This window comes from Artibeus jamaicensis, unplaced genomic scaffold, assembly GCF_021234435.1.
Source record: "Artibeus jamaicensis isolate MK-2021 breed Jamaican fruit bat unplaced genomic scaffold, CSHL_Jam_final contig_465, whole genome shotgun sequence".
In the NCBI taxonomy this organism is placed as follows: Eukaryota; Metazoa; Chordata; class Mammalia; order Chiroptera; family Phyllostomidae; genus Artibeus; species Artibeus jamaicensis.
Genome location: NW_026521843.1, coordinates 17692349 through 17716572, shown reverse-complemented (window position 1 = coordinate 17716572; position 24224 = coordinate 17692349). Strand labels below are relative to the sequence as shown.

The 24224-nt window shown below is 47.3% G+C and overlaps 1 protein-coding gene across 1 annotated transcript in view; it reads left to right on the top strand.

Moving 5' to 3' along the window:
- Positions 1 to 487: 487 nt before the first annotated feature.
- The window catches only part of GALNT14 (polypeptide N-acetylgalactosaminyltransferase 14), a 191244-nt gene continuing 167507 nt past the window's right edge, over positions 488 to 24224 (top strand). The window contains exon 1 of the mRNA XM_053667053.1: positions 488 to 616. Coding sequence (XP_053523028.1) covers positions 488 to 616 — 129 coding nt within the window. The remainder of the gene's footprint in view (positions 617 to 24224) is intronic.

Genomic DNA, 24224 nt, shown 5'->3' with positions numbered 1-24224 from the left:
GTAGCACCCCCTGTCAGAACCCCCTCGCTCCCACCCTGGCTCCCTCCGAGTCTGTCGTACCTTCCTTCTCCATTCTCTCCCTCCTCCCCTTCCTCCCTTGTGTTCCTGTTGGGGTGCCGGGCACAGCCTCGGATTCCTCCCTCCCTGCAGCTCGAGTCAGTTTCCCCCGCGGCAGCGGCAGCGGCGGTGGCGGCGGACGAGGCGGCGGAGGTGGCGCGGGGACTAGCTCGGCTGCCGCCGCGCTTGTCCAGCTTGGCTGACCCTCAGCCCTTCCCTGCCGCGCCTCTGGGCACGCTGCTCTTCCACCCCTGCTCTCTTCACTCCGAAGCGGGCGGGGCGCTCTGCACGATCCCCCGCTACTGCACCGCGTTCCCGGGCTAGCGCTCCACGGAGCAAGGCGCTCTCGAGACTCCTGCCCCGCCGACCCTGACCACCAGGGGGTGCCCCAGGGACGTAGCTCCGCTGAGAGGAAAAGGCAAAGGGGACCATGCGGTGCCTGTCTCGCCGCCTGGTACTGCCGATCTTCGGGGTGCTCTGGTTCACCGTGCTGCTGTTCTTCTGGGTAAACAAGAAGAAGTTGGAAGTGTCGACGGGACCTGAAGTGCAGACCCCCAAGGTATGGGGTTTGGCGGCGTGCCGGGCACGGGGCAGCTGTTTGCAGGAGGGCGCGCCGCTCGCTCGCGCGCGCGCTGGGTTTGCAGGCTCCCGGGAAGCCAGGTCCGGGATGTGGGTGCTGTGAGCCGGTAACTGGGAGCCGGATGAGGCTACAGAGTGTTATTTCTGGATTAAAAAAAGCTCGGGGTTATCTATGGACCCGCACTGTGTGAAAGTGGGTGTGGGCAGTGGGCATGCGTCGCGGGCAGAGCGGATCTGTCAACTTGGGCAACGCGCCGGGGTCCCGGGGCAAAGGAGGTACTGCAGATGAGTGGCCCAAAGAGTGGCGGTCTGTGGACTCCACGAGAGAGTCGCCGGCGACGTTTGGGTTGGGTGGCCAGGCCGGCTGGTGTTGGCCTCTGTGAGAAGTCTGGCGGCTGCACTGACCTCTTTCTTCCAGCAGCTGACAGGCCCCACCACCGGAGGCCAGAGGCGGAGGGTGCACCGCGTGCGTGTGCGTCTCCGCGAATGCCTTGCAGCCTCCCAGGGCGGCTGCAGCCGGTGCTCACCTGGCCTGCTGCCACCCCTGCTTTGTAATTGTCCCTGAACCCTTAAGCTGCACTGGAAATTGAACACCAGTAAAGAGTCTGTAAAACAAACTCCTTGGTATTGGTGGGGAGTTGGGGAAATGAGAATTCAAGTGGCTTTTTAAACTCTTGCCCAGTCGGTCCATCTGAACGGAGCCAGGAGGTTCTCTCCACAGGCTCGCTTCTACCTCTAATTCAGAGCCCCCATTCCTCAGTTTCTTTCACTTCCACGCACCTGGCCATGGGCCAAAGAAGAAGGCCTTCTGGTTTCCTGACCAGTAAGGCAACATTTATGAACTGGGTCCAGAGCAGAGACTGGCAAAAGCCCTTGGAAGAACTTAAGGTCTAAAGCAGGAGGCTGAAAAGAGTGGGGAGTCTCCCCAGTAAGTACAGTACAGAGGACTCAGGATCTGCCAAGTAACATAGTGGGCATTCGTTTATAAGTAGTTGTTTGAGTTGGGTGGTACTATCCTTATTTCGTAGATTAGGAAGCTGGTTCAGTCTTTGAATGCCTTGCCTTAGGTCACTTTTCTGACTTAATCTCAGACCTCAGATGTTGAGGACCTTTTTACTGTACCCAGGTTCCTCTCAGATCCCCTTCTAACTAAGCCTTCTGGCAATAGGATTTGGAATCTTACCAGTTTTCAGTTGTTTCACAAGCATTTTTTTGTTGGGGGGCCATGTGCCATCGCTATGGGTACAGAGATGCAGCACTTACACTCTGGGTGGGATTTACTCATCCATGGGCAGACCAGGCAGTGTGGAGGGCGCAGAGGGTCTCAGTGCTCGTGGTGTCTTTTGGGAGCCTGGGGACTTCCTGGAGGAGGGCGTCACAGAACTGAGTTGAGAAGGACAAACAGTAGGGCAGGGAGGGCGTTCCAGGTAGAGGTTAGCTGCACCGAGCCGGCTCAGAGGGATGACACAGCACGTTGTGTGAGTTTGGCACAATTGGGGTGTGGAGCAGGTGGCAGACGCCAGGGATGAGGCTGGGAGGGAGGTGTATATGGGTCATGTTGGGTAGCACCTTGTGGGTGCTAGGGGACCTTGGAGGGGCACTAAGCAGGGAATTGGCAAGGTCAGACTCATAACTTCAAACAGCCTTTAGAGCACAGGATCAATTTTCTTCCTCGCCTCAGGCCAGCCCATAGGTCTAGAGAGATTTTCTCCTTTTTCCCTGGGTGGTTCTGCTCCTGGTGACGCAGCTAATGATGCCGTGGGGGTGTGAACTCTCTTTTGCACTGAAACTCGTTGCCTGAAGTTCACTTATTCTTGGTTTCCACCAGGGACCTGGGACGAGAGATGTTTCCTTCTTTGTGCACCGTGTCTTCTCCTTCCTTATCTCCTGTTCTCATCCTGGCGTGTGCCGGACATATGCCGCTATAGGCCTGTCTCTGCGCCGGGGTTGGGGGCTGCCCGTTGTGGGGGGCTGCTCTCGCAGTTCCTAGATGAGGCAGAATTGCAAACAAACGAGAAGACAAGTAGGGTTGGGAATGGCCTAGCAGCAAAGTGTGGACATTGTGCTGTGCCCTCACAGAAGGAGGGGGATTCCAGCTTTGAGCACTTGCTCTTTGTCTTAACATTCTATTTTTCTCCCACCCCCCATTTTCTGTATCCTTTATAACTACAAATTCCATACGCTTTAAAAATCTTGATACCTTTTCTTAGGTGCCCTTCTGTTTTTGTTAGCATATTTCTCCTTCCTGTTCTTCATGTGTTTGTCTGGCTATACATATGCATAGATGTGTTGTGTGTGTTCGTGGGTGTGTTTGTGTCTGGAGGATGAGCTAACCCTCTGTAGCTAGTGTGTCTATGTCTGAGAACAGAGGTGGAGAGATAGAGAGAGATCTTGTCTTAGCCCCAGAAAAACTTTATGCCCATGGTGGATCTATATGCGATAAGAAAACTTGCTCGTCTCGCCTGAAGAAGTGCAGTTGGTTCCCAAACCTGACTGCATGTCAGAAGCACCCGAGAGCCGGTTTACTATACTCATTATGGGGGTTGTGACCCTGTGAGTTTGGGAGAAGGTCCTAGAATCAGTATCTTTGCAAGTGCTCCGTGTGAGTTGGAAGCAGCCTACTGATGGATGCCATTTGGGAGCCTGGTGAAGAATACTGAGTGTGTGGATTTTTTAATAATTCTGTTGGCCCCATGTAAAGTGTGCCTGAGTGACTTCATTCTTCCTGAGCTGCTGGTGTACTGAGCTTGTGTGAGAGTGTGCACTCATGTGAAATAACCGTAGCCAGGCTTTGGAAGGTGCTTTCCAAATTCACAAACTCCATTTTACTTACATTCATGATCTCTTTTAATCGTCACAGCCACCAGATAAATAAAGCAGATAATACTTTCCTGCAGATAAGGTTGACTAATGAAGTTATACAATTGGCCCCTGATAACAAGGCTATTATTAAGTGGTTGCATCAAGGGCAAGGGTGGAATGGGATCATTCTGGCAACTGCCCACCCCTGTGCCCCTTCTCTGTCACTATGCAGCGTGGACTGTCTGGGCCCGCACTTGTGGGTGGTGGGGTGGGGTTAGGGATGTTTATAGCATGTACTTCCCAATCCACTTCCTAGCATTTTCATGCCTGGATGCTGGCCTTTGGAGAGCTGCAGGGGCGGGTTGGGGGTTGCTGTGACTTGTGAGAGAACCACTTCAGAGGGAAATCTCGCTCTGCCCCTGGGAGGAGGCCATCTGGGGCAGAGGAGCCTCCTCCGGCTGGTCGAAGTGCACCCTGGTGGGGAAGGGCCCGTGGGAGGTCATTCCCGAAAGCTGCAGATGGTTGCAGCACCTTTGGTTTAGAAATTATTTGTCAGGGTGGGGATTGTTTCCTCAACAGTAGGAATTTGGACATTTCCTGGGATATTTGAATATTGCAGGAAACAAAAAACCCTCCATTTTTGAGTGAGTTTTGTACCCTAGGTTTTCCTAGGAAATGCTAGGGCACAGCCATGCAGAGAGTTCTTGCCTTGGACCCGTCAAAGCCGCTGGGAACTTTTCCCCCTGCCTAGGCCTCTTCTCGCCGTGCTGGAGGGGTCAGCTTGTTTGCCGAGGCAAGGGCACTGGGCTCCCCGCCCTTCAGAGTCTTCACAAAAGTTGGGAACGCCACTCGCCACTCGCCACTCGCCACTCGGAGAGGATAGGGCTGTTGCAAGCGCGCCTGGGCTGGGGACCTCCTGAATTCTAGACTCCATGCAGCAAACTGCCTCGCGGGGGGCTGCTACAGGTTCCTGACCCTCACTCCGTTCTTCACCGTGTTAGGGACCGTCTGCATTCACCCAGAGGTGGGGGATCTCCACAGTGGGCCTGGTAGTAGAATAAAACCCATGCCTGGCCACAATCCACAGGGGACGGCCTGGAAGACTGCTGCACTACCAGTTGAAGAAAATTAATTGAGATTTTTTTTTCCCCCTTCCTTTCAAGAAGGGCTGGTTCTATTAATAGCCTCAAGTAAAGATTTTTTTTAAGTTTGACTTTTTAATGTTGATTCTGTTCTTTTACCAGGTCCCCTACCACCACATCCAGCCAGCTCTAATTCCTAATTGGAAATTTTGTAACAAGTCTGATGTCTTAATTCAAACTGCGTTTTAGTGATAAATACAGTACCAAAAAATACCCCCCAAATGCTTGTATTTGTTCTCTCCCCTATCATTTGTTTGCCATTTGGAGAATTCTACAATAAATGACAGAATTAAAAAAAGATAGGAAACCAGCAAATTTGTCTCCTATTTCCTGAAACTAAATTTAGTCCAGGGGTTAGGCTTTAATAAAAGCAACAAACTATGTATATTTTTCGAGACCTGAGGGTACTTTTTGAGGAAAGGATTCGAAATGTAAAAGCTTTGAACAAAGTGCCTCGGGCCCGGGTAGATGTATTTGTGCTGTACTGGAAGTAAAACAAACACTGTGAGAAAGGAACTCGTCTTTCTGTAACATGTGCACAGCGCCCAATGCCTTCAGTATATGGTACTGTTATTTTCCCCAGTTAGGAGGTAATTTCTTCCATGAAAAAAATCATGCATTTTAGGGAGAGACCCTATTAATCTTCGGACACTTGGTGCATGCACATTGGACTCTATCCAGGGAATGTTGACTCTGACGTGACCAAAAGTAGCTCATTATCACAGGAATGTTTATCCTCTCATTGACGCCTACACCTGAGCTGGGCCCGGGGCTGTGTTTTCCCCAACAGCAGGTTCCTGGAGCAGGTGGGAGAATGGCCCAGCAGTGGCTGCTATCAGAGGCTGGGAGAGATGAGAGTAGGAGGTTGGAACCTCAGGTGTTTAAGAAATAGCATGTCTTTGCTTTCCAGAAATCAAGAAGGTTTACAAACCAACCAACCAACCTGAGTTTACCCCTGCCCCCTTCCAATCCCATCAAGCTGGTGGGAATGTCGCCTGGGTCCTTGGGGGCCTCTCTGGGTTGTACCGGTGTCCTAGCTCCCTTTCCCAGCCAGCAGTCTCCCCTAGGTCCTGGTGGGAGGTCTGTCCCAGGGACCCTCTCTGAGTCAGTCTGCGGAGCTCTCTCCGTCCCTAAACCCTTACTCCCCTAATTGGCCTGGTGCTTTTGGAGACAAAGACTAGGAACTCCTGTCTCCAGTGTTCCTGGAGGTACAGAATGATACCTACCCATATCCGAGAAGACAAAGGGGCAAAACTGGGAAGGAAGGAGAAATTAATGTCCCTGTCACAGGCCTCCCCAGCCTGTCTAGGGACTGCCCTTTTTCAAGGTTGCTCATCTGTTTGTATCATTGGAAAGTGTTAATTTCAACTCAACCAGAGGTCACTGATAAACTGAACAGGGTAAGAATGAGGCTGCGTTGTTGGCTGATGCCCTTGGCCCGGGATTTCCGCACAGTCTGTTCATGGCCATATTGTCTGCAATGTCTGGCTGCATCCTTCCCCACACCTGTCCCTTCACAAATTTCCCAGATGGCCTTAACCATGACCAGGCACCCACGAGCACATTTGGAGGGAAGGTGTTGCTCTGCCCTGGTATAGTTTCTAATGCACACAGTTTTGTTAGTTCCAGAGCATCTCACAGTTCCCCATGCCTTTTTTTTTTTTTTTTAAGAATCTGAATTAGAAAGCAGGGACAAAATCCCAGTGCCACTCTTAGCGGGGGAAGGAGGGCGGTGGGGACTGTGAATCCTGCCGTGGCTTTTGCACATCCCACCCCAAAGACCAGCATTCTAGACCTGCCGTCTGTTTGGGGAGGTGAGTCTGGCCCTGCCTGGGCCCCCTGTAGCTGGCTGCTGACTCTTCTGCTTGCCTGAGCTGGTTGGTCAGCCTTCCTCCTCGTGTGGCCCTCAGAAACTCACACTGCCCACGAGGGGCAAGCATAGAGAGTCTGACCCTCTCCCGGTCGCTCCCGAGGTGTCATAATCAAGCGAGCTTTCGCCTTCTGGATTTTTTGACACACGTGGCAGTGCCGGCGTCTCTTCCTGGTATAGGGAGTGCCAGGACAGCCCAGATCCTCACTTCCAGCCCAGTGGCCTCAACTGTGACATGGGAGCAGCATGAGACAGCACTGCCTGTCTCTCACTTGGCCTGCCTGCAGTCTGAGGCATTTCGGGTCACCTGTGAATGACTCTAAAGTGAAACCTCGTGGCTATCAATAATTACACCACAGATACTCCGAGTCTATTGCTTATCTTTTAATTATTTTACCAGAAATGCTAGATTAACCAAAAAAATAAATCAGCCTCTGAGTCCTCAGATGTTGAGCTGATTAAAAAAGAAGCCCTTTGGGATACTTACAGGCGAGTGTGCGCACACACACCCACACTCATGCACGCACAGGCACGCACACTGGTACCCTGGGGAATTCTGCCGAAGCTCCTGAAATTTGCTGGCTCTGGTATTTTGGTGTTTCAGAATAAATGGCCTGATGTGACCTTCTGGGGCAGCAGCCTGCACTTGGCAGCAGCTGCTGCCATCACAGGACCTCACGAACACTAGGAAGCTGGTAGGGAGAGAGAAAGACGCCACGGTTCGAGAGATTATGTGCCACTCCAGGAGTCCTCTTTCCTTCTGTTCTCTTTCCATGTGTCCTTCCTTTCTTCATCACGTGTCTCCTCCTTATTCACATCCCCTGCCAGGCTACTGGGGTCTACAGCAGAGAGCCCCAGAGCACTTGGCCAGGAGCTCTAGGGAGAAGTCTGGAGGGACAGGAGCCCAGAGCGTCTCTCTCCAGGAGCAGACTCCAACCAAGGGCAGGAGCAGCCTGACTTGCTGCTGCTCTGGACACAAAGGCACTTCTTTCTGAAGGAGGAAAGCAGCCACCCTGAGCCTTTCTGCTCAGATGCCCGGAGACCAGCAGGAGCCCTCGTTGTAGGAATTAAGGAGCCATTTGACCCACTGCCTCCTGGGAGATGCTGATTTTCGAGCACAAAGGCTCTTCTGCATACCATTTCCGGGAGACAAGATTAGGCACTTAAAAAAAATAATTAAATTCTCCTTGTGTCACTTGTCTTTTTAACTGTAAGCACTACAGAGATCTTTCAAGGAAATGCAGGGCAGAGAGACACACTCCTGTGTCCCTGCCTTGGATTTGAATACCAAGAGGAAGAAACCTCCCCCAGCTGTCTCCATTCTAATGCTCCTGTTGTTCAAACCCAATTTGCATCTCATTCCAGTGCAGGGGAGAGTGGTAAACACCTATTGGAATGGTATGACCACCCCATCTTGACCAGCTCTTCCCAGAGAGGTGACTGTCCCTTTTCTCTGTTCTCACTAAGGTTCAGAAATTAGGATTTTCTTCCCTAGGGTCCAGGCGAAAGATTTATGTATCTTCTCTTGTGCCTTTGAGAACATTCTAATCATTCCTCCTCCTCCCCCCGGCCACAGAGGCTGGTCTAATCAATATTTATGCTCCCATTCCTCGCAGCTGCAACATGCAAGGATAATGGACGCCCAATTCCTCGGTGGCCATTGAAAAATTAGCTGGCGCCTGTATTTCAGGCTCATTGTTTTCCAGGATCTGGGGAGACCAGACCACGTGTATTAATTAAGCCACCCAGATAATTGGCTGTTAATAGATGGCCAATTGGTGGCTGCCAGCTGGGTGCTGAATTGACTCCAGTCCTGCTGTTGGGCTATGGTCCTCCACAGAAGAGGGACAGGCCAGGAGACTTGACTGATGACAGGTGAATCAGGGTCGGAAGGTAAGAGGTAGCTCTTTTCTCCACCACTTCGTGTGATGTTTTTTCACAGTTCACGAAGTGTTTTTCTTCACAAATACCTCACTCGATCCTTCCTGCCACCCTGTGAGGTGGACGTTATTACTATTCTCGTTTTCTGAAGTGTGATGAGTCAGAGGGGATCAGGGGAGGAGATGGGCAAGCTTGCCTAACCTGTGAGTGGCTTGGACTCACTCGTTTGACTGTTTGCATTAGGCCAGGCTCAGCTTTCCTTCTGCAGGGAGAGCAAGCCTGTTTTATCTAGGTCTGTATTACATGCAAACTTTCATGTGGACAGAAAGTGAGCACTCTTGCTGAGAAATGGCTCCAGGCTCCTGATGAAACACTGGAACTGCTTTTCTGCACCTGAAGGGGAACTGGGGAGTGTATGAAGGGAAACACAGAGTCTGTCTCTGGAGGGCCACTGGGGGCCTAGGAGGACCTTAGGTTTTCCTCCAGGATAGGCCAAGTTTAAACCACCTGCAGGCCTTAGAGAGATGTACCACAGGATACTGCCTTGTGCTGTAGGAAGATGCTGGGCCAGAGTGGCAGACTTGGGGTCGCAGGGAGCAGTGGAGAGAGGCTCTCCCATCCCTTCAGTCCCGTGGTGGGCACTGACTCTGCCCTTGTGTGAAGAGCCCGCGCTGGGCAGCCACGTAGTCCTGCCTGGCCCGGGGGTTTGACAGCAGGAAATGAGGCCGCTCAACTCTTAAGTGAACAGGATTGTGCAATTAACACAGAAACTGTTGATTGGAATCCCTTTCATGATGAATGTGGTCCTTACAGAATCAGAAGCAATTTCTCTCCAAGAAGAAAAATGTCATTGAAGGAACTTAATGCAGCCTATTTGAAATGCAAGGCAGGTGTGTGTGTGTGGAGTTGGGGGAAAGATTCCAGGGACTTAATTGCCTTTAGAACTAGACACTCAGCAGCATCACCTGAGAGCCTCCTTCCTGCTCAACAGCAGAGGGCGCTCTGCCCGGGTCTTGCAGTTGAGCCTTGAATGTCCACTGAGGACTGCTCAGTCCAGTCCATTCCGTGTTAGGGTGACCAACTGGCAGCAGCCCAGGATGGCTATGAATGTGGCCCGACACAAAATCGTAAGTTTACTTAAAACGTTATGAGGTTCTTTTGTGATAACATGTCGTGATGTGTTTCACGTGTGGTCCAAGACAACTCTTCTTCCAGTGTGTTCCACCGACGCCAAAAGGTTGGCCACCCCTGGTAGGTGAATTGCTGGTTCTGCCCAGTACAGGGCACAGATGGTTGTGGCTGGGCGTGACTTAAAAGTTGCTGCTCGTGTGTGTATTTAACCTTATGAAAGCATAAAATCAGGAGGCTGCTTATGTCTTCACGGCAGTTTGTCCGCAATTCAGGTAAACTACCGAAGGGCTCATGTTCCGTGGCCTGAACGACAGGGTTGGTCTCTCCTGCAAGATCCGCAGCAGAAGTGTGACTTTTTCATTCTCGTCCACTTCTACTGATAATGGCAACATTAAAGGGGACTGTATCGTTAGAGTGCATGGAGTAGGAATGGAGTAGGAATGTAAACCCAGACAATTCTGGAACTTTACCTCTCTGCATGGAGGCCCTGATGGTTTCCGAATCACTTGCTCCATTCGGGCTCAGATCAGCTCCCTGCAGACCTCCCCGTTTATTGTTAAATGAAATTATGGTTTTAGCTTTTCTCTTAAAACTGAGCATATGTGTTTGGAAAGCTTCATGATGTCTACTAAAGCTGAACATATGTAAATGACCTTGCAATGCACTCCTAGCTTCGAACCCAGCAGAGATGCTTACGCCATGCACTGGAACTGGAGTCCGCAAACTTTTCCTGTAAAGGGTTTTTAGGTTTGGCAGTTTCTGTTGTAAGTAGTCAGAGCTGCTGTTGGAGAGAGCAAAAGATGGCCTGTGAAAGAGCGAGTGGATGTATTCCAATAAAGCTTTATTTATGGACACTAAAATTTGAATTCCATATATTTTTCATGTCTCATGAAATATTCTTTTTCTTCTGGTATTATTTTCAAATATTTATAATGTAAGCCCCATTCTTAGTTTGCAGGCTGTACTAGAGGAAGCGGTGTGCGGGATTCGGCCCGAGGGTTGTGGGATTTCCTTTACACAGTGTGTGAGAACAAGGAGAACTAAGCTATGGCCTTGGGAGTCAGTTTCATGGTCATCCCTGGTTGGGGTAGTGACTGGAAGGGAGCGGGAGAGGGGGTGCTTTGAGGGGAGGCTGGCGCTGTTCAGTTTCTTAATCTGCGTGCTGGTGACGTATTCCCTGTGGGAACATTCATTCAAGACATGCTCTTCTGTGTTTGTACAATATATTCCACTCTAATTAAAAGTTCAGAAAGAAAACATCCAAACTGTGTGTGGCTTCTGACTCCAGGTTTAAGCACCTCGTTTGGGGTTAAAGTGTAGCAGTTTTCATTCTTTTTATAGCCACTGCTTTCTGTTTTCTATTAAGAGAGTCTTTGAGGAAAAGTCTGATAGGTCTTTCCAATTTCCCAGATCTTATTTCCTTTTATAGACAGGGAGACATTTAACAACCGGTGTGGTACATGCACCAGCCAACCCAAGTACAAGTATGGTGATGAGTGTTAACCCCTTAGTTGCCGATCACAGGAAGCTAGGGGAGGCTCCTGGAGAGAGCAGGGGCAGAGGGAAGTTCCTCAGGACCATGGGAACCATGAGTAGGACTTCCGCTGGCATGGCTGCCCTCCCAGTGAATCTGCACAGAAATCTACCTATACTAATTGGTAAGAGGCGGAGGCTTAATTGGAGAGAATGGAATTAAATGGCACAAGTGCCTGGCTTGTAGAAAATCAGCTTCTATTTTTTCTTTTTTTGCATTTTTGGGGAAAAAAGCAGAAAACTAACAATCAGAATCCCTAGTAGGTGTCAGGTGCCTCCTGTGTATTTCAGTCATCTATTCTCCATAACAAGCCTGGGCCTTACTTTGTTTTTCAGATGAGGGACAGGAGGCTCAGGGAAGTGTCAGGACTTTCCCAAGGTCGTGCTGGTCAGACGAGGATGAGCTGGCTTCCTGACCAGATCTGTCTGGCTCCAGGGCCCCCCTCTTCCCGCCTCACCATCCTCACCCCTTGCTTCCTTCTCTCGCCTCACAGTCACACTGAATCTGGTCTCCCGAAAGTGATGGCCTCAATATATTCTCCCCTGAGCAGCCAGCCTTTATAGGCTGCCTGTGTTCTGCTTCCCAGAATTGCACACACTTGTTTAGATGAGAGCTGTTGAATGAAATAGTTTTATATCATCAGCTATCTCTTCTAGGACAAGTCTTTTTAAAACTACAGTCAAAGAGAAAACTTTACAGCATTTTCAAAGAGAAATATATTGGGCTTTCAGCACTATTTGACATCTCTTATGAATACTTCTCTCCTACAGATGACTAGGAATGTTTCTGTCCCCTGGGTTAAATTTTAAAGGAGCCTCTGTGCCTTCCCATTCTGGGGAGTGTTAATGTGCTTTGGGCACACCCCAAGACTGACTTAACAGGGGACAATGAGGAATTGATCCACAGATACAGCAAATGCAAAGGCCGTAGTGGATGGTAAACACTCCCCACATCACCATTCGGAGAGGAATAGTCTTGTATCTATTATAGCATAATAGCACCAATTATTTGGTTGTTTGTGCTGAGGAGTTGAAAGCTATCATGTGCCGGGAAAATACTCAGCATGGAGCAGTAATTATGGATCAGCTGATGATAACGGATGCATTGGATTGACTGCTAATTAGATTATTAGCAACAAAAACAAATACCTGCTATTAACCATAAATAAACTGCATTTATGATATTTTCTACTTTTTAATGCATATTTTTTTGGTAATGTGCAATTTGCTTTCTTCTTTTTCTGTGCCAAGACCTCCCAGGCTCCCCAGTCATATTAAGCGTATTTGTTTATTGAGCTGTAATCAAATCGTCTCCAAAGGGGCTGAGAGAGCTGACATATACTGAGTGCCACGTGTCAGGCTCTCTGTGATGTGTGCTGGGTACTCTCAGGGAAGGAGTCAGGGCTATTCTAGAACCGGATCCAGGTCTTTCCGAGGGCATAGGGTCTTTGTTAAGGGTAAGGGATGGTAAGGTTTTTGGGATCGCAAGTTCATTGTCAAAGACATGACCTGGTTGCTCTTTTGTGGCACTGTGAGGTTAGATCCTCTTTATTCTGGATTCAAGGAGAATGGGATGGGCATTTGGGGGCTCAGGTGATAGTACCTCTCTTTCCTCCCCTCCAAATCAGCCATCTTCCTACAATCGGCCTGTGTCCCCAGCAGTGTGAGGCTCCTGCCGTCTTCCTGCCTGGGTGGCTCTGAGTCCTGTGAGTAGGACCAGCTGGAAGAGCACTTGGGAACTCCCTGGGTTATCTGGAGAAAGAGAAGCCAGCATGATGCAGGTTCACCTCTGGCCATGACCTTGATAGGTGATGTAAGTCCTGTCAGGAGTCCTGAAGTGCTTGAGATGGGACTGTCTGTGGCCACCATTCTATGCCAGGAGTGTATGTGGAGAGTAGAGGTTTTCACGGGGAGAGGGGCATGTGACTGCCTTTGAGAGAAATGCTAGGTGCTTCATGTGTGTTAAGTCATTTGTTCTTCACAGCCACCTCGCGAGGTAGGTGGGCTGAGAATTAGCTAGTGCCTCCCAGTGTTTAAGGCCAGTACCTTTCTCATTAAACAGTGTCTGAGCCATGTGAGTTGTCAAAGTGTTGTCTGATAGATATTATCTCTGGACGACATGTTGACGGTCCTTATTTTGCCAATGCAGAACTTGAGGTTCATAAACATCCAATGATTTTCCCAAGGCTGTTGAGCTAACCCGTGGCAGAAGTAAGACAGGTCTATGTGATGCTGGCACCCACGCTGGGTGCCACTGGGTCACTGCCAAGTGAGAAAGATGGTACGCTCCTTAAAGGAGTTTCTCCCTTTGCATGTCTACCCCGTAGGCAAATTCCCTTGCGCAGGGTCATTGGGTCAAGCTCATCAGTTCATCCAGCACACTGAGGTGGCCATGCAGTGTGGGAAGCCCTGTGCAGGAGGCCTGGGCTCTGCTCTCCTTGCTCAGGGTGAATTCTGGGGAGTGCGGAGCAGCGGCTGGCCCCTGGCCACTTCAGTCTCTAGAACGCTATCTCCCTCTTGGACTTGAAGGTGTGTTGCTTTTTCTCTAGAAAGATGTAACTGCGTCTGTGTGATGGTGGAAGGGACTGGAGATGGACTGAAGTCTTTTCTCTTTTGAGTCACAGTGGAAAGTGAGGCCGGGGGGATGGACGGAATCTTTAGACGGGCTCATGGGATAAAAGTTTGAGACAATTGCTTCTGAATTTCCTAGGCGTCGTTCTGCAAGGTTGAATTTCTTCCCCTGATCATGCCACTCTACCGCTAGCTCAGAACACTGCGGTTGAAGTTTAATCTCCTCCTGAAAGCTGTTTCACTATAACAGGGCCCTGTTATTCCACAGGGCCTTTTATTAGAAGAGGAAGGATTTCAGGCGGTCTTTTAAAGTCAGTGATTTTTGAAGGAGTATATTTGCTGGAATCCACTCGTCCCCGAAGTGCCTGCCATTTGAAAAGCATAGCGCTAGTGGAAGAATAACGGGGAAGGAAAACCAGCTTCAGGATAGAAAATAGGCCGACTGAACAGCCGCCTTTCATTTAATTAGCGTTGGCGGGGTGTGGGGAGGCCGTTGCAGGTTCTGTACTGTTTGGGGCATCCTAGGTCAGGGCTGGCCCAGGGCAAATCCAGACACCCTTCCTCCTGTGGTTTATGTATGGCTGGTGAACTAGGAATAATCTTTTATAGTTTTGCTGAAGATTACATGAAATTCAAATTTCAGTGTCCACTGATGATAAGGGAACACAGTCCTGCTCATTCCGTTAGATACTGTCCGTGTTGGCTTTCACACCACCGCGGCAGAGTTGGACAGTTGCAATGGAGACTACTACCTGGCCTACAAAGCCAGAACTTGAACTGACCCTTTTTAGAAAAAGTTTGCTAATTCCTGCCCTAGAGCTGTGCTTCTCAAAGTGTGCCTCCCCCACACACCCACCCTCAGGCCCCATATTGTGGTCCCAGTTTCCTTCCCCAAGAAAACTGTTCATTCTAGGACCTTCCTTCTTCCTCTTCGCTCACTTCTATAGCTGTTCTTACTCACCCTAATCTCTAGGCAACAGTCACTAAATGAAAAGGCAAGTTGACAAGCCCCTCTCCCCATAGGCCCACCAGTCCTAGCTCCCCCCTTTCTTTCCCCAACTGTCCATGGGAAAATAAAACCTATGTCCATGGGGGAAAATTTTTTTTAAACAGGCAATACCTGTCTATGTAGTCAGGGGCACTGGCCTCTTTTCCCTTAGACTGTCAAATTAAAAAATGACAACAGCCAACACAACAATAGCTGTCTGGTGTGAATGAATCAAAATTACACCTGTTTTTTTGGGGGGGTCAGGTCAGCAGCAGAGATAATACATTTCTTTGTGTGGCACAGAATTTCCATAATTGCTTTGTGTGTGTCAGGAGATGAAAAAGGTTGAAAATCGCCGTTCCACCGTGTAGATGTGACATCTTGTGTAATCATTTCCTTCCGATGGATATCGGACTTGGCTTTTATCTCTTGTCACTGCACACAGTGCTGCACTAAATGTCTGTGTACACACATTTTCACATGTTGGTGCTTTTGCTTCTACAGAATGGATGTTGAGGAGCGGGAATTCTGGGTCAAAGGGAGCCTCACGTTCACACACACACAGACACATGTGAAAGACTGCCTTTTAGACAGGGTGGTACGGCACATTTCTATTAGCCAAGTATGAGAGTACTCTTTCCCTAGCATCCCTTCTAGCGTAAAGTGGTCATTTTCATTTTCCCTAGTAAAGGGTGTAAAATGGAACCCTATTGTAATTTCATATTCCTCTGACTACTAGAGTGGCCCTCAGGTGTTTATTGCCTTGAAGGAACTGCTCTTCTGTGAAGTGTCTATTCATGGCCTCCGCCTGTTTTTCCACGGGGCTGTTTATCTCCTCGTTGTCAATTTTAAGAGCTCTCTGTGTGTTGTACAGAGCTCTTTATTGGTCATAACTATTGCAGACGTTTCTCCCTAACCAGTTGTTATGCTCTTGACTTCATGGTATCTATTGCCGTGCAATTTTTTGCTTATTTTTATATAGTTAAATGTGTCTGTTAAGAAATAGCTAATGAGTGTTGTGTCTTATTAAAAATATCTTCCTAACTGCTAGATTGTGTATAAAACATCCTAAATGTCCTCTTCTTTATGACTTTAGAAATGCTTTGTAATCTTTACTCCAACGGGGTTTTATTTGTATATCTAGTGTGAGGTAGGGATTTCACTCCATGTCATTCCAAGCAGATAGTTATTTGTGTCAAGGCCTTTAATTAAATAAACCATCTTTCCCTCCACTAGCTGAAATACCATCCTTCTCATGTATTTATTTCCCATAAACATTGGGTGTTAGTTCTGAAATCTCCATTGAATTCTGTTGACCTATTTATCTCTCACTTTACCAACGTCAATATGTTTATTCAGTACAAAGTTATATCATTATAAAAATGAGTTAAATTTATCTAAATTTTTTTTTATTAAACAAATTTTATTTATCTTTAGAGAGGAAGGGAAGGAGAGAGGGAGAGAAACATCAGTGTATGGTTGCCTTTCATGCATCCCCTGCTGGGAACTGGCCTGCAACCCAGGCATGTACCCTGACCAGGAATTGAACAGGGATTGTCTGGTTCGCAGGCCCACGCTCAATCCACTGAGCTATACCAGCTAGGGCAGTTTATCTAATTTTTTGAGTATTTATCTTGATTATTTCCTTGTCTTGTTTGTCACGTTCATAGGAACATTCCAAATGAATTACAATGGTCATATAGGGCTGTTTCTTGCTTTTGATGCAATGGCTATAATATTTCAGTATTTACTGTTCACTTTTATGGAATATTCCTTAACATTTTTGTAGATTTCTTTTCATGTTTTACTTCAAATTTTTATTAGAAATTATTTTGGATTTTTATGATATTTTGATTGAATCATAGATATAGGTTTTTAAAAAAATTATTTATCTTTAGAGGGGAAGGGAAGGAGAGAGGAGAGAAATATCAATGTATGGTTGCTTCCTGTGCATCCCCTGCTGGGAACTGGCCCCTGCTGGGAACTGGCCTGCAACCTAGGCATGTTCCCTGACTGGGAATCGAACTGAGATCTTTTGGTTCGCAGGTCCATGCTCAATCCACTGAGCTACACCAGTTGGGGCTGAATCATAAATAAAGCTTTTGTCTTTTATTGATGCAGTGAATTATTTTGATTTCTATATTTGAACCAACCTTGTATTCCTGAAATAAGCCCTATTCATTTATATTTTATTTTTATATATGCTTCTGTATTTTATCTGTTGTAATTTTTTTTGAATTTTAACATCTATACTCATGAATTAGATTGATTTATAGTATTTTGGTACTCAATAGAGTTTAGATTTAAGCATAGTGCTACCATAATTAGGGAAAAGGAATGAATTAAGGAATTGTTTTGAACACGTGGGAAGACTTTAAATAACTTTGGCATATCTGTTCATTAATGACCACTTACAACTCCACCCTGGAATTGCTGATACTGCTGACTTTTCCAGTGGTGGCCTGTGACTGTCTTAAATACCTGTTTTTATTTATCAATCCAATCTGATGATGTTTGTATTCTAATAGCAATATTCAGCATATCATAATTAGAAAAATAATTGATACGTTGAATATTGACTATTTATTTTCCTTTATTTTTATCTTTTTATTATCCTCAGTATGGCCAATTACTATGTCAACTCGTGGTTTAAAAAAAAGTTCGATCTCTTACTATAACATCAACACCATTACCTTCCTTATCAGGGCATTTAAATGCCTATATCTATAAAAGCAGGATATCGACAAGTTTTAAAAACCTGCCAGGCTGTTTTGCTCACCTCCTTATCATCGACCTAATAAACTGAGCCTGCCAGGATTTACTTCTTACTCTTTCTTACACTGAAAGCAGGCAGATGTTTAGAAGCCTTGTACTCACTCTTCCTTCCACCACTCCTAATTCCTAGGTTTTACTAAGATAATTTAACACTTCTACAACTTCATGTCAAGTTTTTCTTTGCTGAATGCTTCTTGTTTTAAGTATTCTTACTGGTCACTGACATTACATGTTTCCAGCACGTTTGCACGCTCTGTTTTTTTTTTTTTTTTAAATTTTTTTATTGATTATGCTGTTACAGTTGTTCTATTCCCCCTTTATTCCCCTCCACCCTACCCCCCATCCCCACCATCACCCCCCCTTTAGTTTATGACCATGTGTCTCAAGTCCTTTAGATTCTATATTTCCCATGCTATTCTTGCCCCCCCCTCTATTTTCTATCTACTGTCTATGCTACTTATTTTCTGTACCTTCTCCCCCCTCCTCCTCCTCCCACTCCCCTGTTGCTAACCCTCCTTGAGATCTTCATTTCTATGTTTCCACTCCTGATCTAGCTGTCCTTTTAGTTTGCTTTTGTTTTAGGTGTGGTTGTTAATAACTGAGTTTGTTGTCCTTTCACTGTTCATGTTTCTTTAACTTCTTTTTCTTAGATAAGTCCCTTTAACGTTTCATATAATAAGGGCTTGGTGATGATGAACTCCTTGAATTTGATCTTATCTGAGAAGCACCTTATCTGTCCTTCCATTTTAAATGAAAGTTTTGCTGGATAGAGCAATCTTGGTTGTAGGTCTTTAGATTTCATGATTTGGAATACCTCTTTCCAGCCCCTTCTTGCCTGTAAGGTCTCTTTTGAGAAATCCGCTGACAGTCTGATGGGGACTCCTTTGTAGGTGACTGTCCCCTTAGCTCTTGCTGCTTCTAGGATTCTCTCCTTCATTTTAATCTTGGCTAATGTAATTACGATGTGCCTTGGTGTGTTCCTTCTTGGGTCCAACTTCTTTGGTACTCTCTGAGCTTCCTGGATTTCCTGGATGTCTATTTCCTTTGCCAGATTGGGGAAATTCTCCTTTATTATTTGTTCAAATAAGTTTTCCACTGGTGGTTGTGCCTTTCCCCCTTCTGGTACCCCTATAATTCGGATGTTGGAGCGTTTAAAGATGTCCTGGAGGTTCCTAAGACTCTCCTCATTTCTTTGAATTCTTGCTTCTTGACTCTTTTCTGTTTGGCCATTATTTGCTTTCTTCTGGTCCACTCCATTGATTTGAGTCCCAGTTTCCTTTTCATTGCTATTGGTGTCCTGTGCAATTCCATTCATTTCAATTAGTTTCGCCTTCATATATTTGTCTAATTTGTCCGTATAATCAACCAGTTCTGTGAGGATCCTGATCACCAATTTTTTAAACTGTGCGTCTGTGAGTTTTGCTATTTCTTCATCGCTTAGATTTATTTCTGGGGCTCTGAGATCCTCTTGCGCCATTCTTGGTCTGTTCGGGCCCTTTAAGTGTGAGAAGCGGCGGCTTGGATTCCCAGGTCGCTGGGTTGTGACGCTGTATGTGGGGGCGTGGCCAGAGCGGGAAATGGCGACCCCCTCTGCCGCTTCTCACGGCTGGGTGCGGAGGAGCAGTGCCTTAGGTGGTTCACCTGGGCCGGGCCACTCAGAGTCGCTGGGTTATGACGCTGTATGTGGAGGTGGGGTCAGAGCAGGGAAATGGCGGCGCCCTCCAGTGCCGCTTGCCGTGGGGACCTGCCGGCCCGGTCCAACCGCCCACTCCCTCGCCCGTCCACCCTCGCACAAATGCGCGACCTCAGTCAACACGCAGCTCCGGGCCCGGCTGTCTCCCCCGCGGTCGCTCGCCTGGTTGCTCGCTGGGTCGCTCACTAGATCTGACCCTGCGCCTGGACTCCGCGGGCCTGAGTGTGTCTGGCCGAGTCCTCCTGTGCAACCCTGCTCCGCCAGCCGCTGGTTTCGCCCCTTACCGGTCAGGCTGAAGAATTTGTTGTTAACGGACTTCCGAAAAGTTCAATTTTCCGTGTTCTGGCTGTGTTTTCTGTTGCTAATATTTAGTTTTCTCTAATCTTGGTTGTGGGAGAAGGCACGGCACATCCACCTACGCCTCCATCTTGGCGGAAGTCCAGCACGCACTGTTTAGAGCCATCCGTGCAAATTGTGGGGTTCATCCCACTCCACTGTACTCTGCTCATCTCACCCACCTAGAGCTTTCTGTTTGAATTTCTGTTTCTACAAATAGGTTAATTTGTTTACTTAAACATCTTCAATTATAGTTGACGTACAATAGTATATTGGTTTCAAGTGTTAGGGTGATATTTTCTACGAACCCTTTTGTATATCCACAAATACGGATACCGTGTGGCTTGGACATCTGGCAGTTTGTGGATGGTTTCCTATTGTCTTCTAGACGCCAGTTTTGTAGATGGTGGGTCTACTTGAAGGCTAATTGCTTTCCTTGGTAAGTTACTTATTTTTTCCTGTTTGGGGGCTTATGAGGTCATTCTTGGAACTCAGAAACACCCTTTGGGTTGTGTCCTTTCCATGACTCCTGCGAGGAGCTCAGTTCCATTTGCAGACGATAAATGCCCACGCACCAGGTTCATGAGTGACCAGGAGGCCGGACTAGGAGGAGAGAGAGTTGATGAAGAGCATAGGTTTTCACCCAGGAGTTTCTCAGGCGGCGCTGAGAGTCCGAAAGCAGTGGCATGTTTGCTTCCCCTATGCCTCCCCTGTGCCCAGGGGCTGGCTTACTGCTCCCTGGGAGGGCACTTCTCCTGAATGGCCAGGAGTGGGGCTGTTGGCCTTGAGCTCATGTTGTCTGTGGAACAAGGAGAGATACAAAGAAGAAAACAGAAGTAGCAAATACAGAGCTATACAGTGAGAAGGAACCCAGCCCCTTCATCTGAGGCTACAGCTGCCTGTGGGACTGCCCTGTCGGTACTTTGGGTGGCTTGCCTAAAAAGTTAAAAGGTAAGTAAGATATGAGGGAGTAGCAAAATAAAGGTAGTAAAAGGAAGAAAGGACCAAATGATGTCTCATCTTGCATATAAAAAGTGACTAAAGTCAGAGAGGGACCTTTGTCTGAAAGCAAGTTACAGGCATCTGCTAACCCACCAAGACTACATTTTCACCAGGCAAAGTGTGCTGATGCTGTGCCTCAGAGTCACTGGCCCTCGAGGAGGCTGGATGCAGGGGTGGGCCCTGCACAGTTTGTGGTGGCTTGTTGTAGTTTATCTTCAGTTTGGTGGGTTGTAGTTTGAAACTTTGGATGAAAGCTACACTGGTGGCTCATAGGACAGCTTTTCCAGCCAAAGCAGCCCGGGGAGCAAGCGGATAGGGGCCTTCTCACTGTTGTCAACAAGTTCAATTCTAGAAACGTTTAACAAGTATCTGCTGTGCACCTGGCACTGAACTCATCATTGTGGACATAAAAGTATTGGGTTGGCAAAGAAGTCCGTATGGTTTTCCCGATAACATAAGAGACACATTTTTCATTTTCTCCAATAACTTTATTGATTTGGATATTTTGAGTATGTTGGCTATCTCCCATGTGGTATAATGTTGATTGTTCTCAGTTAATGTCTTGATTTGATTGCTATCAACTTTAACTGATCTACCCAACTCGGCAGTATCGTCCAGTGATAAATCTCTAGCACTAAACTTCACAAACCACTTTGAACTATTCAGTCAGTCACAACACCTTCTCTATACACTGCACAAAACTTTTCTTTCTGCATATCAGTTGCGTTTTTACCTTTTTTGAAATAAAAAGCATAATATACCCAAAATGTTGTGTATTTCCTTTCATCTTCAACATTAAATTGGCTACACAAAAATTCACCACTTTTGGTAAGTTTTTTTAGAATGTGTGCTGTAGGACAGCTGTCACAATACGATCAACAAAATAGTTTCAGATGAAGTTCAAGATAACTAAGTACTACTAGAGCCATCTTATGGGGAAAAAAACCAAATGAACTTTTTGGCCAACCCAGTAGAAACCCTGGCCCTTAGCCCTGGAGGCTGGTGACGTTTGGGAGGGTCGTCATTGCGGGTGGCCCTGTTTTGGTGTCCTGGTGTCCTGATAATGGGAAACCCTGGGTCAATGTGCTGGGCAGCTCAACTGAGGCATCTCCCCGACCACAGCTGGACACTCTCCGGCCATCCTCCACATGATCTCTTTGATACTCGGGAGCGCTGCTACTTTAAATCCTCTGAGTCTGCAGGAAGACCACAGGGGTGAGGGAAGGTTTTATAACTCTCTCTTACAAATGGGGCACGTCAGTGCGGGAACACTGAAGTGCTTGACCCCCAAGTCATTCAGGGATTTGGAGTTGGAGTCCCAGTTTCTTCTACCTTTTCTCTTAACCTCCTCTGACTCAGGTTCAGTCATATCTTTGAACATCAGACTTTAAGAATTCTTTTGCTTGAATCGAGTGCCTATGGGAGAGTTGATATAAGTCTTGCAGAGTCAGTGTTTCCCACTCAGAGAAAAAGACCAATCAGCTTGATGTGAGTTCCCTGAAAAATTAGAACAGATGGTTTTCTAAGCACTTCAGGGGAAAAAATGTGGTGGTTGCCAAGCTCCCCTAAAAGCAAAGCACGTCTTCTTTTCTGTGGTCGTGCCACTGGGGGTTCAGGGGAGAGCTGGCCAACGCCTGGCCCGTGTGCGGGCATTCTCACCCCGGCACTCAGAGAGGCAGCATGCATTGTCTCCTGTGTCAGCATCCGTCCACAGTTTTCACGGAAGCCAGCAACTGTGCTTGGCATCTCCTGGTACGCTTTGATTTTGTTCGCTAAAGATTGCCTTCTGGGTAAGAAACAGGTCTTTCTTTTTGTGACTTTTAAGATCCTAGGCCTGTTCAATTTCTAGGATGCCTAGTGTTTGAAAGACCTGTCCCCTGGAATCAGTACAGGTAGGACACCCTTTGAATTGATGAACCAGTGAAGAGAGTGCCCAGAAGTGGGGGCCACAGGGAATCTGTGTGCTTCTTGCATTTGTAGGGAATGCAGAGATTTAGGAGGTAAGGGGGGAAGAAGGATATCCTATTCAGAGACCTGGCATATTGTTTCAGAGAAAGGCAATGCAGAAATTAAACCATTTTCTTTGGAAAAATGGGACTCAAAGACAAGGAAAGAATGGATTTGTTTTTAACGATTTCAAGTGGAATTGAGCCTGTTCCTGTGATTGTTGGAAATAAAATTGGTTAGAAAATGATGTCAGCGGAGAGCGGGGATTGTGAACCAGGAAAATAAATGAGCTCTGAAATCACCTTCTATTTTATAAATATTGTTTCTGGAGCTGAGAAAATTGAGACAGATTATTCCTTTTTCTCTCTCCCAAGCTATGGGTGGAAGAAGCCCTGAGTACCCCATTTGGGCCTTGTGAGGAGCGTCTCATCTTGTCCTGGCGCGCTAAGTGGCTTTGTCTGCATTTAGATACACTCCATTTCCCTTTCAAGGACCACTATCAGCAGCAGCCAATTACAAACACACCTCATAACACATTATTGAGAGACACACTGCACACAAATAAGCTGGAGAGATGGTTAATGATTGGACCGCACCAAGCCCGTTACAATCTAGTGTCCACACTGCCGTGGACAGAGGGGCCAGTTCTCAGGTGTAAGTGTCTCTGGGTGTGTGTGTGTTTATGTATATTTCATTGTTGCTGTGTCTCAGTTAGGCCTAATTTGAGTCAAGTCAGTTTACATTTTCAAGGAAGGGAAAGGGCATCACTTCGCTTTTTGACAGGCCCCTTTTAGGCCTGAGATTCCTTGTCTTTGGTTTTCTGAAAATATCAGCACTATTAGCAGCCTGAATTCATCCGAGAACAAGGGCTGATGCATTTTCCGACTCAATGGGTGGCTTCCTTCTGTTATCTGTTTCTCGTGGAGAGGCGAAAGGTGGGCAATTTAGGGAAATGTTACTTAGACTGTCACTTCCTCCATGCTTTCATCTGCTGGCTTGGTTTTGCAGTAAAAGTTTGCTGAATTTTATTTTCCCAGCCATTTGCCATTGCCGTTGGTTTTGAAGTAATGACTGCATTTTGCCCCTGTACCAGCTGCGTTCCGGGCCTGGATGGAGTGGCGGCTCATTCATAAACACAAGGCCTTCCCTTACAGTGTTTGCGTTGGGAGACCTAGGAATGAGATGACAGGCTCAGGGGGCTAAACCAGAATCTCCACCTGTTGAGGCAAGAAGCCTTTTTTATTTCTTCTGCACCTGAGGACATTTTTTTCATTGCTTTTAGAGAGAGATAATGGGAGAGAGAGAAACATCAATGTGAGAGAGAAGCACTGATTTGTTGCCTTCCATATGTGCCAGGACCAGGGATCAAACCTGCAACCTTGGTATGTGCCCTGACCGGGAATCGAACCGGAAACCTTTCAGTTCTGGGATGATGCTGTAACCGAATGAGCCACACTGGCCGGGGTAGAACAGGAAGCCTATGAGTTTCTCAGACTTGTTTGCTCTCTCTATATCTGAGGATGCTCAGGCTAAGGAGAAGTTACCTTCTCAAGAGAACTCAGCTGGTTCATGGCAGAACTTATCTGGAACCTGGCCTCGTGGCCCCTAATCCAAGCTCTTTGTCTTCTGCTTGTTCCTTCTGTGAAACGCAGAGTTCAGCAGGGAGCTGGGAGCTGCCAACAGGAAAGCTGGGGAGCCGTGGACTCTCTGCCATGTCACAGGGCATGCAAATGATTAACACTTGTATCGTGCTCCTGCCCCAAGAAAACTTCACATCCTGCAGAGCATCCTGAATGAGGGCATATGATTTTAAAGGAACCTTTTAAAATTTATTTATTTATTTATTTTTAAAGAGAGAGGAAGGGAGGGAGAAAGGGGGAGAGAAACATCAATGTATGGCTGCTTCTTGAGGGCCTC